Consider the following 14,724-nt stretch of genomic DNA (forward strand, 5'->3'; position numbering starts at 1 on the left):
AAGTTGGGGTAACCATGAGATTTGAAAAATAAAATCACTTTAAAATTTATTTTTTAATGAAGGATAAACTATTATATAATCAGGTTCTCTCAAAGAAAAAGCCTATGCTCTATATTGCGATAATGTTGAACCCATAAATTAGATTGCATATATTCCTCTGTGTGAGCTGAATTCTATAATGAAAAAACCTAATCTTATGACTTAAAATATCAATCAATTATTGAATTAGAGTTGTCTCAAGTGCCAAATGATAAAAGTAATGATTGAATTAATGGATCCAGAACAAACAAACCCAATGACTGAGGCAAATTGCGGTGTTATTTTTAGTGTCATTTCTAAGTCTAAATAAAACAAAATTTTAACAACAGGAGATATGTATAATAGGAGCGAAGTCCCCTGAAAATGGACTGGAATTTAGAGATATATCTAATAGTTGAGTTAGAGTTAGGGAAAATAAGATGATATAATGATTATAAAAAATTAGTTGTATAGTTTAGTAAGAGAAGGGATAATGTAATAAGAAAAAGTTAGTAAGGAATATGATGATAAATATTAAGTGGAAAGAGGTACACATTTAAAGTAAGATATTAATTATATTATTTTGAGAATTAATATTTGTTATAGACATTTAGGGGTAGCAGATAAGTAGAGAATGAATTATGTTTTTAAGGCTATAATGAAGGGATTTAGTAGTATAGATAGTAGAATCAATATTTTTAGGTTTTAGTTATAAGGAGAGATAATTAAGGTGAACGTACGGTAGCTAAGATACTATTCTTAGTATGTATTATTTTATGCAATAATATTTATTTTAAGTTATAATTAGGCTTTATGTATAGTAAGATATACATATATAATAGTGGATGTAGGATGAATATTTAGGAAGGTAGTGAATGGGGACTTTTATTTTAGTAAGATATAATATGAAGAAGAGAGTAGGAGAGGGGATAAGAAGGTCAGATAGGGGAAGATATTATTTTACTTATACATTTATTAATGAGTCAGATATATATAGATAAAATCTATATATATATAGATAAATCTTAATATTAATAGAGATAGGGATTGAAGATTTTCTTGTTTTAAAGGAGTTTAATTGGTTAGATGGAGAGGAATATAAAAGAGAAGATAGTTAGAAAATATAGAAGTAATTAAGATGTAAGTATTTATATTATTATATGATTAGGGGTAGTTTATAGTCACAAAATACGACTTACATAAGTTTATATATTTTATAAGTATTTAAAATATTTTTAGAAGATAAAATCAAGATAAAATAGGTTAAATTTATCACGGAGCAGAAGGTGTTGGTCAAAATGCCTCAAAGAGGTCAATCTATTAAAACAAGATTCAGGCTTGAATTTGATATAGATTTAGCTAATATCATGTACACTAACAAGAATAATAAGTAAAGGATATGTCTAAGAGTCTCAGAATGTCACTAGCAGTACCTTGATTCAAGCAGCTGAGTTGGGGGTGTTGTTTGCTGCTCCTTTACTTCAGCGTGCATCTCAACCATTCTAGATGTGCCTTCCTAGAGCTGTCACCTTCTCCATTTTGGCCGAACAAGCTATAGGCGAGTCTCTCGCTTCCGCACTGGTATTGATCCTAGGAGAATAAATCTGTTGGGTTCTACATGCCTTGATATGTATGAACAAATCAAAGCGTTCCTCAATGAAAGACTAAAACTGAATCAATAACTGATGGAAATATATGTGGCCGGCAAGCCAATCACACATTCCGCATCTTGTTCCATATTCATTAATAGAACATATTCATTATAGTGCGTGTGTGATGCTCATAATGAAGTCCATGAATACATGATCGGACTTAGTGAATTATGATGAGATCGTAATACGGAGATCACTAGTTCTTAAGCATGTGTTCTAAACATTCCTATTCAAAGGATACGCAAGAAGGACATCAAAGTATCCGAATAGAATAGCACTATCTAGCCTCACTCATATGATGAGCATGGCCGGTCCCGTAGCCATTAGTGTGGCGACACTAAGGATAGATAGTGGGTGCTCTTTAGTGGAAAGAGTTCACTGAATTGATCCGTACGAATCCTTGAAAGGTATTATACCAAACTGTCAATCAGGTTGATTCACATCACGTTTTGTAAGTGGTCCTTAGACCTGAGACACCAAAGACGTCTTGTGGACGGACGGTTGTACTTTGGCTATGGCCAACGAGTCTCTAATCATGGGATTCTAAACGGTCTTAGTTTGGGTGCATCAAGAAGTACACGAAGGCAATTGAGTGGTCAAGATAGGATCGCCCACCCTCTGTATAAGAGGTGACAGCTCAAGGAAGACGATGCAATGAAGTCCTTGGCCAAGGCAGTGAAATATCGGAGAAGAGTTTTCCGATGATTTCCGAATGCATCAGTACTAACTCGGATGATCGATTAGGGTTTGGCAGTTGACCATACCCTAAGTCATCCAAGGAGTGTCAAGTGGATGAGGGATTATACATACACGGTAACTGATGATGAACAGGTTCCATGAGTGAGTCGATACACACTCCTTTGTATCTTCTAGGACACGAGGTGTAGCTTGGCACCCCACGTGTCGGAGTCTCGACCTATCGATTGGGTTAAATCAATCCGACGTTAATTAATCTATATGATGATATAGTTAATTAATTTGGAAGGCCAATAAAGGTTATTGGGCCGCTAGAGTCGTTAACTAGACTGATACATGGGCCTAGAGGGTCACACGCAAATGATCTTTTGGACGTTGGAAGATATACTTAAGTTTTGGGGGTTTTTATGAAAAATACCCACTTAGTATAAATAGGGGAAGGCCCTGAATGAAATTCACCCAGGCCAGAATTGTTCAGGATCCTTTCCCCTTCTTCTCCACTCTCCCCACACCCCCTCTCCATCCCTGATGTGATCGAGACGACGTAACGACGCCGACGGAGAAAGAATGAGGCTCGTCAACGAGAAGGAGGAGATCCGACGCGCCGAGGACCGCGTGGATACGTCTAGAGGCTGCACACTTGAGCAGCTCGACTCGTCTCACTCCGGTATCAAAGAAATAACGAATGAGATTCGTGCAAGGTACGCCGTTTCAATGATTTTCGTTGATGCCGTTCGATTCGCAAAAGAGTCTTCCGCTGCGCATCGTTTTGATTTGTTCATCTAGATCTAGGCCTCTAGAACCCAACAATAACAACATCGATAGAACCATTGAAATGAAGTACCTCGACATGGATCACATCCGTGATTCCTTTGATCCTCAATGAATCGCCTGCAACTACTCATGTGTGCAGCCTCCATAAGTATTCACACGGTCCTTGGCATGTGGTATCCCCTCCTTCTCCTTGACGAGCCTAGTTCAATCTCTGTCGCCGTCGTTACACCATCCCGATCACATCGAGAGTGTAGAGAAGGTGTGGGGAGAAGGGAGAAGAAGGGGAAAGGCCCCTGAACAATTCTGGCCTACGTGAATTTAGTTCAATGCCTTCCCCTATTTGTACTATGGGGGTATTTTTTGCAAACCCTCCCAAAACTTAGGTATATCTTCTGACGTCCAAAAGACCATTAGCACGTGACCCTCTAGGCCCATGTATCAGTCTAGTTATTGACTTGAGCAGCCCAATAACCTTTATTGGCCTTCCAAATTAATTAACTCTATCATCATATAGATTAATTAATTTCAAATCAATTTAACCCAATCGATAGGTTGAGTGTCCAACATATGGGGTGACAAGCTACACATCGTGCTCTAGAAGATACAAGGGTGTGCGTATCAACTCATTCATGGAACGTGTTCATCATTGGTTACAACATATGTATAGTCCCTCATCCACTAGATGCTCTTAGGAATACTTAAGGTATGGTCAACTCTGAAACCCTAATTGATCATCCGAGTTAGTATTGATGCGTTTGGAAATCATTAGAGAATTCTTCTATGATATTTTAGCCAATGACTTCATTGCATCGTCTTCCTTGAGCTGTCGCCTCTTATACCAAGGGTGGACAATCCCATCTTGACCACTCAATCATCTTCATGAACTTCTTGATGCACCTGAACTAAGGCTATTTAGAATCCCATGATTAGGGATACATAGGTCATAGTCAAAGTACAAATGTCTGTCCACAAGACATCTTTGGTATCTCAGGTCTAAGGACCACATACGTAACCTTGATGAGAACCAAAATGATTAACAGTTCATTATAATACCATTCAGGGGTTCACATTGATCAATTCAATGAACTCTTTCCACTAAATAGCATCCACTATCTATCCTTAGTGTCACCACACTAATGGGTATAGGAACTGCCATACTCATCATATGAGTGAGGCTAGATAGTGCTACTCTATCCGAATATTCGATGTCCTTCTCTAGTGTCCTTCGAATATGAATTTTTAGAATGCTACTTAAAGACTACTGACCTCCGTATTACGATCTCATCATAATTCACTAAGTTCAATCATCTATTCATGGACTTCATTATAAGCATCACACATGCACTATAATGAATATGTTCTATTAATGAACATGGAACGAGATATGAAATGTGTGATTGGCTTGCCGACCACATATATTTCCATCAAAATAAGGGCCGAAAAGCCCCTTTGTAGGCCCTAGAAGGGTCTCTCGTGGGTGTAGATTGGATGGTCTGGTACTAGGGGTCCTCTCACAGCCATTGGATAATTTCTGTGGTCCCTCGTGGCCAAAAACCGCCATGCATCTAATGGAAGTGATGGTCAGGGGTAGAGATGGCCGAAATTTTTTCTTCCAATCTGATCTCCTTGATTGAGGGTACAACGACTGTGATTAAGTTACATTTGCAAACCCCTCTTAGTTATGGTGCGGCCTTGAGCCATGTCAGCATCCCTATCACCCACCTTTTCAGGCTGGGGCTGCGATGAGTCAACTCAGCGTGTCGGCTTGTAGATGGTTGATGATGGGCGGCGTGATTCCCAGATCACAACAAGCGATGGGCCTCACAGCGACACCCGAACGATTGGCGACGGGCGGTGTCGCCAGAAAGGGAAGCGATGACGAGGCACGCAGGAGTGGCATTTGAAGGGGGGGGGGGAACCTGGGAGGCGGCAGATGGTGGTGGGAATCGAATGCCTGGAGGGGCGATCGATCAAGCAGTGTTGACAGCACCGGCTACCGGCTACCAGCGGCGCGAAGTGGGCGATTCTCCAGTGGCCGTGGCGTGAAGGTGGCGGGGGCCCAGGGGCAGCGGTGAGCCGGCCTAGGTCGGAGTCTTGGCGACGGCGGCGGGCAGGCGGCGGCAGCCCAGCGGCATCTGACTTGGCGGGGCGTTTGCTCGGGGTGGCGATTCTTTGACGGCCGCTTGAGGTAGCGGCATTGTCGCTGGGGCACTTCTTTCGACGGTGGGTTGGCGGCAATCAAACTCCAAAAGTGAGGAACACGACTTGGAAACAATCTCACCAGAACAAGGTAAATTTTCAAATTAACTTCACTACTCAAAACTGGGCATCTCTTCCCCTTTCATAGAGGGAGAGGGGTTGCCCTAGTGGCAGGTCCGTAATCAAGGGATTTCACCGAATTAAGGGTGTTTTCCCCTAATTAGGCCTAAATAAGGTCCAAACAGATGGGAGGGGCTTGAAAAACATGGAGGCCCTCCCTAAATAAACACAAACATAGCTTCATGCACGAAACGAAAATGCGATAAAGGGAAAAGTTTTCGGGGGATCGCCTTCAAGCTGTGTACTTGAATTCTGGGTCCTTCGCGTCGGCTTGAGCTCCCCGATGCGGCTGTTCACGTATGGCTCTGGGCTCGTCTCATGCTTCTGCTTGATCTCCGGGATGGTCCCCCATCACACTGCTACTTGCTATGTAGGGCTGTATGGCTCTCTATGTTGGGCTCTCATTTGTGCTTGTGGCGCTGCTACTTGTGCACTAGTTCTCTTTGGCAGCAGGCGGCTCAAGCACTCTACTGTCACCTGCCTGTGAGGGGCTTGAGCACTGTTGTGCCTTAGTGGCTCCACAATAGTTAACTAGAAAAACATTATTTTTATTTTCTTCTTCTTTTTTCTGTCTTTTTTATTTGTTTCTTTAAATATAATATGCTCGAGAGTATAGTTCCCCACATTAAATTTAAGAATTCTAAACATATTTTCAATGAGAACTAATGTGCATGCAAATTATGCAAATAAATAGATTAAAAAGTATTTTTTTAACCACATGGCCCATTTAATGCATGAAATGATAATTTATATAAATATCAATATAAATATAAGTAAAATCATGCCAAAATAACCTTAAGAGATGTAGAAGTTCATGCTTCATTTTGGGTTCGTCACACTGCAATGGTACCAATATTGGCTAGAGATGATGTAGATGATTATCCAAGCAAAACTCAAAGTGGAACTGAAGACAACTCTCTTGAATGGTGGCATGATACTGGGTCTAAAAAGTATCCTTGTCTTACAATACCTGAAAGCAATGCTTATCAATTTGTGCTTCAAGTACTACATTGAAAATGTTAAAAAATGAAGGTTATTTGTTGAAACAATATAAATTCTAATGACTATGAAATGTTGGGCTCTTGAGGACCATGTAGATTCTGTAGTATACAAAACTGAAATAGATAAGAGTGTAGAGGAACTAGAGTAACATTTTCGTTTGTTTCAGGTGGTATTATCATATTTTTAAATTTCATTTATCATTTGGATGCCCCTTATTCATGAATCATGATGCATTTGTACATCTTTTTGAAGTTTAAGAAGATTGAAGACCACTTCGTATCAAAGCACCCAGGGGACACGTAGTTGGAAGGTGAAGCCACACCTGACGGCAACAGCGCACCTGTCCTTACTTCTTCCCTCTTTGAATGCACGCCATAGCTCTTCTATTTTTATTATCTCCATAAAGATGTACATACCGCCCATGTTGAAGTTTACGGTACTTTCTCCTCCTATTCCCATTGACTCAGAATCTTCTTCTTTGCTTCCTATCAATTCACCATCTTCAAACACCCGTTATCTTGAGAGACTTCAGATAGTCACCCAGTGCAGATCCAAAGGACCTGCCCTCAACATCTTTTTGTTTTCTCTCTTGAAGAGCCAACTATGCTTTACATTCATTTGCAATATGTTTATCTCAAGAATCTGCACAAGCTCCCTTGGGATCGAATAGGCCGGGCCTTCTTACCGTCCTTTCCAACTGGGTCGATCTCAGCCATGGCCTCAAAGCGAAATCCAAACAGTTCCTTCCTTCCGGTTATTCGCACGTGGGTCTATTCAAATGCGCTCAGCTCGTGGACTTCCCCACAACAGCGCGGTGGTTGGGCTCCGGGATAAAGAATACGATTTGTGATCTATCTCCTTCGATTTCATTTCCCATTGGCTCTTTTTTCCCCCACGCACTGTTGACGCTTTCCCACGCTTTTAAAAGAGCCAAGAAATATAAATCCTTCGTGTATATCGATTCCGAAAAGTCTTTTACCCTGAAAAGTGGCACCACGGTCATAGAAAACAAGCTGAGGGATACGGCACGGCGCGTGGTGGTTTCTTCGTCAAAACTCACGCGTCAATGACGGATTCCTTAGCTTCATTAACTACTTATCAGCGTAATAAACCATGCCATCGTTTTCCGAGGACAAATTCATAATCTCCCTAACAGAGCCTATCTTTCTTTCTATACGTCGGTAGCCATGCGAGACCGCGCCCCATTTGACGCGGGGGAAAAGAACTGGTCCAAGGCCCGTAACAAAGTGGGCGTCTCTCTATCATGGCCCCACCTCCGTCGACAACATCTTACCCTTGCGCACCGCCTCCATCATAAGCGGCCCAGAAATTAGTGGATTCACGGAGAGAGGAGAGATGGGTAACAGCTTCTGCAGAGGGAAGAGAGTGAAGGTGATGAAGGTCGACGGCAGCGTCGTGAAGATCAAGCCGCCTGCGACGGCGAGAGACGTGTTACAGAGCTACCCAGACCATGTACTTCTGGAGTCGGAAGACGTGAAGCTTCACGCCCACGAGGCTAAACCCATCGCTCCGGACACCGCTCTCAAGCCCAGTAAACTTTACTTCGTCGTCCAGCTGCCGCCGTTGCCGGAGACGTCAGGGCCTCGGCTGAGTTCAAGGCGGGTTCGGTCGGCAGGCATCGCCATGTCCGCAAAGGAACGTTTGGAAAGCCTGATGCTTGCGCGCAGAAGTGCATCCGATGTCACTTTTGCACGGGCGAATAACGAAGTTAGGGTTCGCGTGAGGCTGTCCAAGGCCGAAGTGGCGAAGGTGGTCGAGGAGAGCAAGAACCCCGAAGAGGCGGCGAAGAAGATAATGGAGCTTTGCGCCGTTGAATCTAAGAAGGCCGAAGCGCCGCCGTCCAAGGAGGAGGTCCGACGATTGCCGGAGAAAAAAGAGGTAAACCATACGTTACTAGTCCTTCATTTACTGCGCCGTAGAACTCCTCAAGTTTTCATAACTGTTGACGAATTTAATCGTGGAGAAAGGCAACGTGGTTCGGCGAACGTTGACATTTTCTAGATCTTTCTATTCATATCCCCCGCGTTGGCATCAGAAAGTCAACCCTTGAGAAAGACTTGTGCTTGTGAACCCTACCAAAAGTTCATACGTATCGTCTCCCCGGACGCTTTCTCGCTGACCCACCGCGGAAAGTTGAAGTATTTAAATCTTCAATCTAGCCATTTCGCGCTGAAAGTTGATATACATCAGGAGATGGATCATCCGTTTGAATAGAATAATTAATCAAAGATGTGATATCGTAATGGATACTCCGCGAGAGTCTGTAGATTACTTCCTCTCAGAAGTTTTCGCATAGATGCTGTCTGATTATTCTTTACGATTTTGCAGAAAAGAATGAGATTCGCTCTGCCGGAGGGGGAGGTCGTTGTCAGGAGCAGGGAGGGAGCAGGAAAACAGATTCCAGCATAGGAACAGATATAGCTGAGAATAGGAGAAGCCGCTTCCCTTGGCTTCCCATCCATGCCCGAAATTTGTTTCCTACCACAAACAATCTCTCTTACTGTTTGTCTCCCTGAGCATGCGCTCGTTGTTAGTTAAGTCGCCGAGTTGGGCTTCCTGGTGTTATCCATCAGAGGACTATGGCAGCAAACTTCTACACGATTACGATGTATCTATTATACTGATTTTCCATGCCAGTTTACCCTAAGAAATAGCCATCCCGACCCTACTATGACTATCTCTATCTGTTGTATCGATTTTTCTGCGATTTTACCGCAAGAAATACCATCTCGATCCAAATATAAGTATCTCTATCTGTTGTTCTGGTTTTTTCTGCGAATTTATTGTATCAAATGACGATGTCATGATCAAAATTTTGGTGATTTTAGGAAGCACGAGAGTTCGACATGAAATGCACCGTGACGCTGGACTGGATGATTTATATTATCCAAGTTGATAAGTTTTTAGGTTATATGCCGCCGAAATCATATGATGGTAAAAGTTGTCGTCTTGCATTGGAATTTGGCCCTTCCCTCCCCACGCCACCAGCCCCACCAAAATTTTCTTCCCGTGGCGCCTCTGCCTTTCTCCATCCTACCGCCAACTCGTCGGCGCTGGTTCTATTTTCGCCAACGGTGATAGGCCTGCCGCGCAATGCGCATGCAGATCTTCCCTTGTCATAGAAATACCGTCCAGGTTCTTCCTCCCATTCTCGCTCTCTCTACCTACCTCTATAGCTATCTCTCTCTCTACCTCTATAGCTATCTCTCTCTCTACCTCTATCTCTATATCTATATCTCTCTACCTCTGTCTCTACATCAATCTCTCTCTCTCTCTCTCTCTCTATTTTTATATCTGTATTTCTCTCTACCTCTATCTCTATCTCTAACAATCTATTTGTGTCTATCTCTCCCTCCCTCGCTATCTCTATCTCTACCTCTCTCTCACTCTCTCCGCTCTCTATCTCTATCTATCTATTTGTGTCTACCTTTCCTTCCTCCCTATCTCTACCTCTCTCTCTCTCTCTCTCCTCTATCTCTATCTCTAGTTCTCTCTCTCTCCTCTATCTCTATCTCTAGCTCTCTCTCTCTCTCCCTCTCTCTATCTCTATCTCTCCCCCTATCTCTATCTCTATCTCTATCTCTCCCTCTCTCTCTCTCCCCCTGTCTCTATCTCTGCCTCTGTCTCGCTCTCTCTCTCTCTCTCCATATCTCTATCTCTACCTCTCCTTCTCTCTCTCTCTCTCCATATCTCTATCTCTACCTCTCCTTCTCTCTCTCTCTCTCTCTCTCTCTCCCTCCCAATCTCTATCTCCTCCTCTCTCTCTCTCTCCCAATCTCTATCTCCTCCTCTCTCCCCCTCCCGATCTCTATCTCTACATCTATCTCTCGCCCTCCCTATCTTTATCTCTCTATCTGTTTCTATCTCTACATCTTCATTTCCCTCCTATCGCTATCCCCCCTCTCCCTGCAAATGGGTTTCTCGCTCTAACTCTCCCGACGTCTTTAAAAACGCCAGAGTGGCGTCGTGAGCTTCTCGGCACAATTGGCTATATCCAAGTCCGTCGTGAGCTTCGCCGCATCTACACAAAGAAGCGATGGGGATGAAGAAGAGGAATCTGGTGGAGGAAATCGTTGTGAGCGCAGGGGGATGCGCCATGATCGACGGAGGCTTCGCCACACAACTCGAGATTGAGGGAGCTGATATCTCGGACGCCCTCTGGAGCGCTGTCTGTCTCATCTCCAACCCTGAGCTCATAAAAAAAGTCAGTGTTTTTCTCTGGTCCAGTTTCTCCCTCATTTCTTCGGATCCGCGTTCTTCTCTTTCGTGAGATTCTTATCTTTTTTTTTCCAATTTTTTTGAAGAGAATCATTGTCCTTTTTTTCCTATTTTTCTTGGGATTCTTATCTATTGTCGCGTCTAAAACTTATGTGTTCATACCATGACCCCACAACAGCATAATAGGGAGCTTTTTGATTTGGAAATCTCAATTCTCAGTTAATTGTCGATGGATTAGATTATATTTGTTTTCCGGTCTTAATTTCTGGCTGGACGGAGTCAGCCGTCTTTCACTTCTCTTTTGAGCTCTGTTGTTCTCTTCTTATTAAACCCCATCCCTTTTACATCTACGCAGGTGCATTTGCAATACCTCGAAGCAGGAGCGGACATTATTATTTCGTCGTCTTACCAGGTTCGATATTTTTGCTGAGCTTGATTAAAGATTAATCAAACGTCTACATTTTTTTGAAAAATAGACGAGTATTTCCATAAATCATATTAAAATTGGTGTCCTAAATTTTAATGAATCGCCTGGAAATGGTCAAGAAAAACAATATTCAACACTAGAAACTACATGGGTTGATCTGAAAATTTGTTGAAAGATTCCAAGAAAACTCTTCTGACTCTGCTTAATTTTAAACAGGCTACAATCCCGGGGTTTCTAGCGAGAGGCTTCTGCTTAGAAGAAAGTGAACGGTTGCTTCAGAAGAGCGTTCGGCTGGCCCTTGAAGCAAGAGACAGCTTCTGGAAGAGCCTCAAGCGAGCTCCTCGACGGGGCTACAACCGTGGCTTAGTTGCTGCTTCTTTCGGAAGCTACGGAGCTTACCTCGCTGACGGTTCCGAATACAGGTGCTGACATCTTCCCTCTTAGTTTTAATCGCATCTGATTTCTCGCGTCATTTGCGCTAAATTTTACTAAATTATTGTATGCAGCGGGCGATATGGGCCGGAAGTGGGGTTGGAAAAGCTGAAAGATTTCCACAGGAGGAGATTGCAGGTCCTCGTTGGAGCCGGCCCGGACATTCTTGCCTTTGAGACCATCCCCAACAAGATCGAGGCTCAGGTTTCCATGCCCCGACTCTCTCTCTCTCTCTCTCTCTCTCTCTCTCTCTCTCTCTCTCTCTCTCTTCTCTCTATTCATCTATCTCTTTCCCACCCCTCTCATCTACCTCTTACACCCACTACTATCTCTCTCCCTCCCAGTCTATATCTTTCTCTCTCTCTCTCCTTCTTTATTTCTTTCTTTCTAGCTATCTATCTCTCTCTTCATCTATATTTCTATATCTTCCTCTATCTCTCTCTTCCTTTCTCTCAATCTCTATCCATCTATCTCTTCATCCCTCGCTATATCTATTACACACGCACCCTCGTTATCTATCTCTCCCTCTCAATCTATGTCTCTATCTATCTCCCTCTCCCACTTTCTCTTTATTTGAAGATATATCTCTCGCTCAATGTATCTACGTATCTATTTGTTACTTCCTGCCAATCAAATCGTAAAGATGGCCTGATGTGATTTGCAGGCCTTGGTTGAGTTGCTGGATGAAGAAGAGATCAAGATCCCATCGTTGATCTGCTTCAGCAGTGTCGACGGGGAGAAGTTGCCCTCTGGCGAGCTCTTTGCGAACTGCCTAGATATAATAAACAAGAGCGAGAAAGTAGCCGCGGTGGGCATAAACTGCACCCCACCTCAGTTCATAGAGCGCCTCATCTGTCTCTTCAAGGAGGTAGTTGAGGATAGGAAATAAATGACCGGATTTTTAGTCGTCTGCAGGGTCTAACTTCACCGCTTCTGTCCTTCAGCATACCGATAAGCTTATCGCGGTGTACCCAAATAGCGGAGAAACATGGGACGGGAGGTCCAAAACGTGGCTGGTGAGTCTCTCTCGCTTTCGCGCTCTCTCTCTCTCGCTTTCGCGCGCTCTCTCTCTCTCTCTCTCTCTCTCTCTCTGTCTCTGTCTCTCTCTCTATCTATCTCTCTCTCTGTCTCTGTCTGTCTCTCTCTCGATCTCTCGCTGTCTCTCGTTATGTATATATCTATCTATTTATTTCTCTAATATGTCTATCTATCGATCTTTTTTTTACTATGGTGAAAAATACAACCTGCCTTTCTATCTATCTATCTCTAGATTTATAAAATGAACACATATCTCTCTGTCCCTCTATACATTTCTCTCTACCTCCTTTCCCTCTCTCCCTCATACGTATCTCTAGCTATCGATCTATCTCTCGTCATATATATCTGCACCGACCTATCTTTTTTTCTCTATTGCAAACAACAGCTCCTACTTAACCTTTCTATTTTAAATTGATAAATATATGTGCATCTCTGTATCTCTCTCGAAATGTAAAAACACATATTCATGCCTGTCTGAGTAACACCAAAAAGAACGGGTTTCTTCCTGTACAGCCGACTGCGTGCTTCGGGGACGAGAAATTCACCGATCTGGCGAGGAGATGGCGAGAGTGCGGTGCCAGCCTGGTGGGTGGTTGCTGCCGGACCACACCCTCCACTATTCTGGCCCTTTCTAAAGTTATAAAGGGCAGTTATCTTTCTTAAGCCTCACCCTCTCTTACCCTTTTCCCTCTAGTCCCACAAGTTTCTCTGATCATCGGAATCACTTTCCCTGTGCACCCATATCATAAAATTATTACATTTATCCCTATGGGGACTACCCTTCTAAAAAAACTACCCTTCTATCCTGCAAATCAGCTCCCCAGTAAAACACCTAGCATAAGGTAATTATCCTTTAACAATCTTCTTCAAGTATCCTCGAACCCTGCAGCATCAACTCCCTATCCAAAGCATATCATGAAGAGATTATTTTATCTTAATGGAGACACCTTAGATAATAAACGATTGTCTGGGGAAGTAGGCTGGAAATTTAGGATGATGAAACTGTAGATGAATTACTTAAAACATAAACATAAAATATGAAAGGACATTGGAAGATGAAGATGATGGGGTGACGTGGACAAGGCTTGTCCATGATGAAAACAACAGTTTCTGGCGGAGGGGCGGCAACCATTAAGGATAGGGACGACGACCAATAATGACGGGAACAAGAATTTTCAGCAATACCACCAAAAAAGTTAAGACAACTATCGACAATGGGGAAGATGATCACCAATGATCTTGGCGACAAACATCGGTGGCAGGGAATAATTATAAATATATGTATGTATATAATTGCATATTTTTAAGCTATCAGTTACAAATCCCAATTTATATGTGATTTACTTAATGATGGGATTAAGACACTTATAACAATAAGTATGGTTATAAATTGTGTAGAGGCTAAGCCTGTCTTAATTATAATGATGGGATTAATTAAGATAGGCTAAAGAGGCTTAAGTATCTCCTCTTCCTATAAATAGGGGCCAGGTCCTTGGGTCATAAGGTAATCGACTTTTCTCTTGAGCATCCCATTACTCAGAGAGACTTCAGGAAGTCATCCGGTATTGATCGAAAAGGCCTCCCCTCAAGCTTGTTCGATTCGACTAAGAGAACACGCGATGGATCGAGGTATGTTTTATTTTGATGTACATTCACGTATGATCTTCATCATCATTGAGAATCGATGCAAGCCTCCTGCGGATCTAACAGTATGGACAATAGGGATGAAAACTGTCGATGAAAAGGATGACAACCATTGATAATGGTGATGGATTTGTGATGATGACAGGGGTGATAACTGTTGATGATGGGGATGACCACAATTGACGATGGAGATGTCGACCGTTGCAGAGGGGGGACGATGGCATTCGATGAGGGGACAAACACCGTCGATAATGGGGACGGAGACCATGGACGATGGGGACAAAAATCATTGGCAATGATGATGATGACCATGGAAAAAGGGAGATAGAAGCAAATTACGAGGCTAATTTTAGTGTCATTGAAAATTTAATCTTCCTAAATTACATAGAATTGAACTTATAGAAAACTCACTCAAATGCGAACAATGGGAGTGTGAGGTCATCTCCACACGGACTGGCCTTTAGAGATGGATCTATAGTTGAA

General features: G+C 42.8%; 2 protein-coding genes across 2 annotated transcripts; both read left to right on the plus strand.

Annotated features, from left to right (window-relative positions):
• Positions 1-7,616: 7,616 nt before the first annotated feature.
• LOC144713851 (uncharacterized protein At1g66480-like) lies at positions 7,617-9,226 on the plus strand. The gene is made up of 2 exons (XM_078588568.1): positions 7,617-8,360; positions 8,811-9,226. Exons 1-2 carry the CDS (start codon positions 7,818-7,820, stop codon positions 8,889-8,891), a joined length of 624 nt encoding a protein of 207 aa, XP_078444694.1. The 5' UTR covers positions 7,617-7,817; the 3' UTR covers positions 8,892-9,226.
• Positions 9,227-10,187: 961 nt separating this feature from the next.
• On the plus strand, positions 10,188-13,364 carry HMT-1 (Homocysteine S-methyltransferase family protein). Its single transcript, XM_078588567.1, has 7 exons — positions 10,188-10,686; positions 11,056-11,112; positions 11,344-11,549; positions 11,634-11,763; positions 12,224-12,427; positions 12,504-12,575; positions 13,111-13,364. The coding sequence occupies exons 1-7, from the start codon at positions 10,519-10,521 to the stop codon at positions 13,258-13,260; spliced, it is 987 nt and encodes a 328-aa protein (XP_078444693.1). The 5' UTR covers positions 10,188-10,518; the 3' UTR covers positions 13,261-13,364.
• Positions 13,365-14,724: the final 1,360 nt, after the last annotated feature.

Source organism: Wolffia australiana, chromosome 16 (genome assembly GCF_029677425.1).
Source record: "Wolffia australiana isolate 7733 chromosome 16, ASM2967742v1".
Lineage (NCBI taxonomy): Eukaryota > Viridiplantae > Streptophyta > Magnoliopsida > Alismatales > Araceae > Wolffia > Wolffia australiana.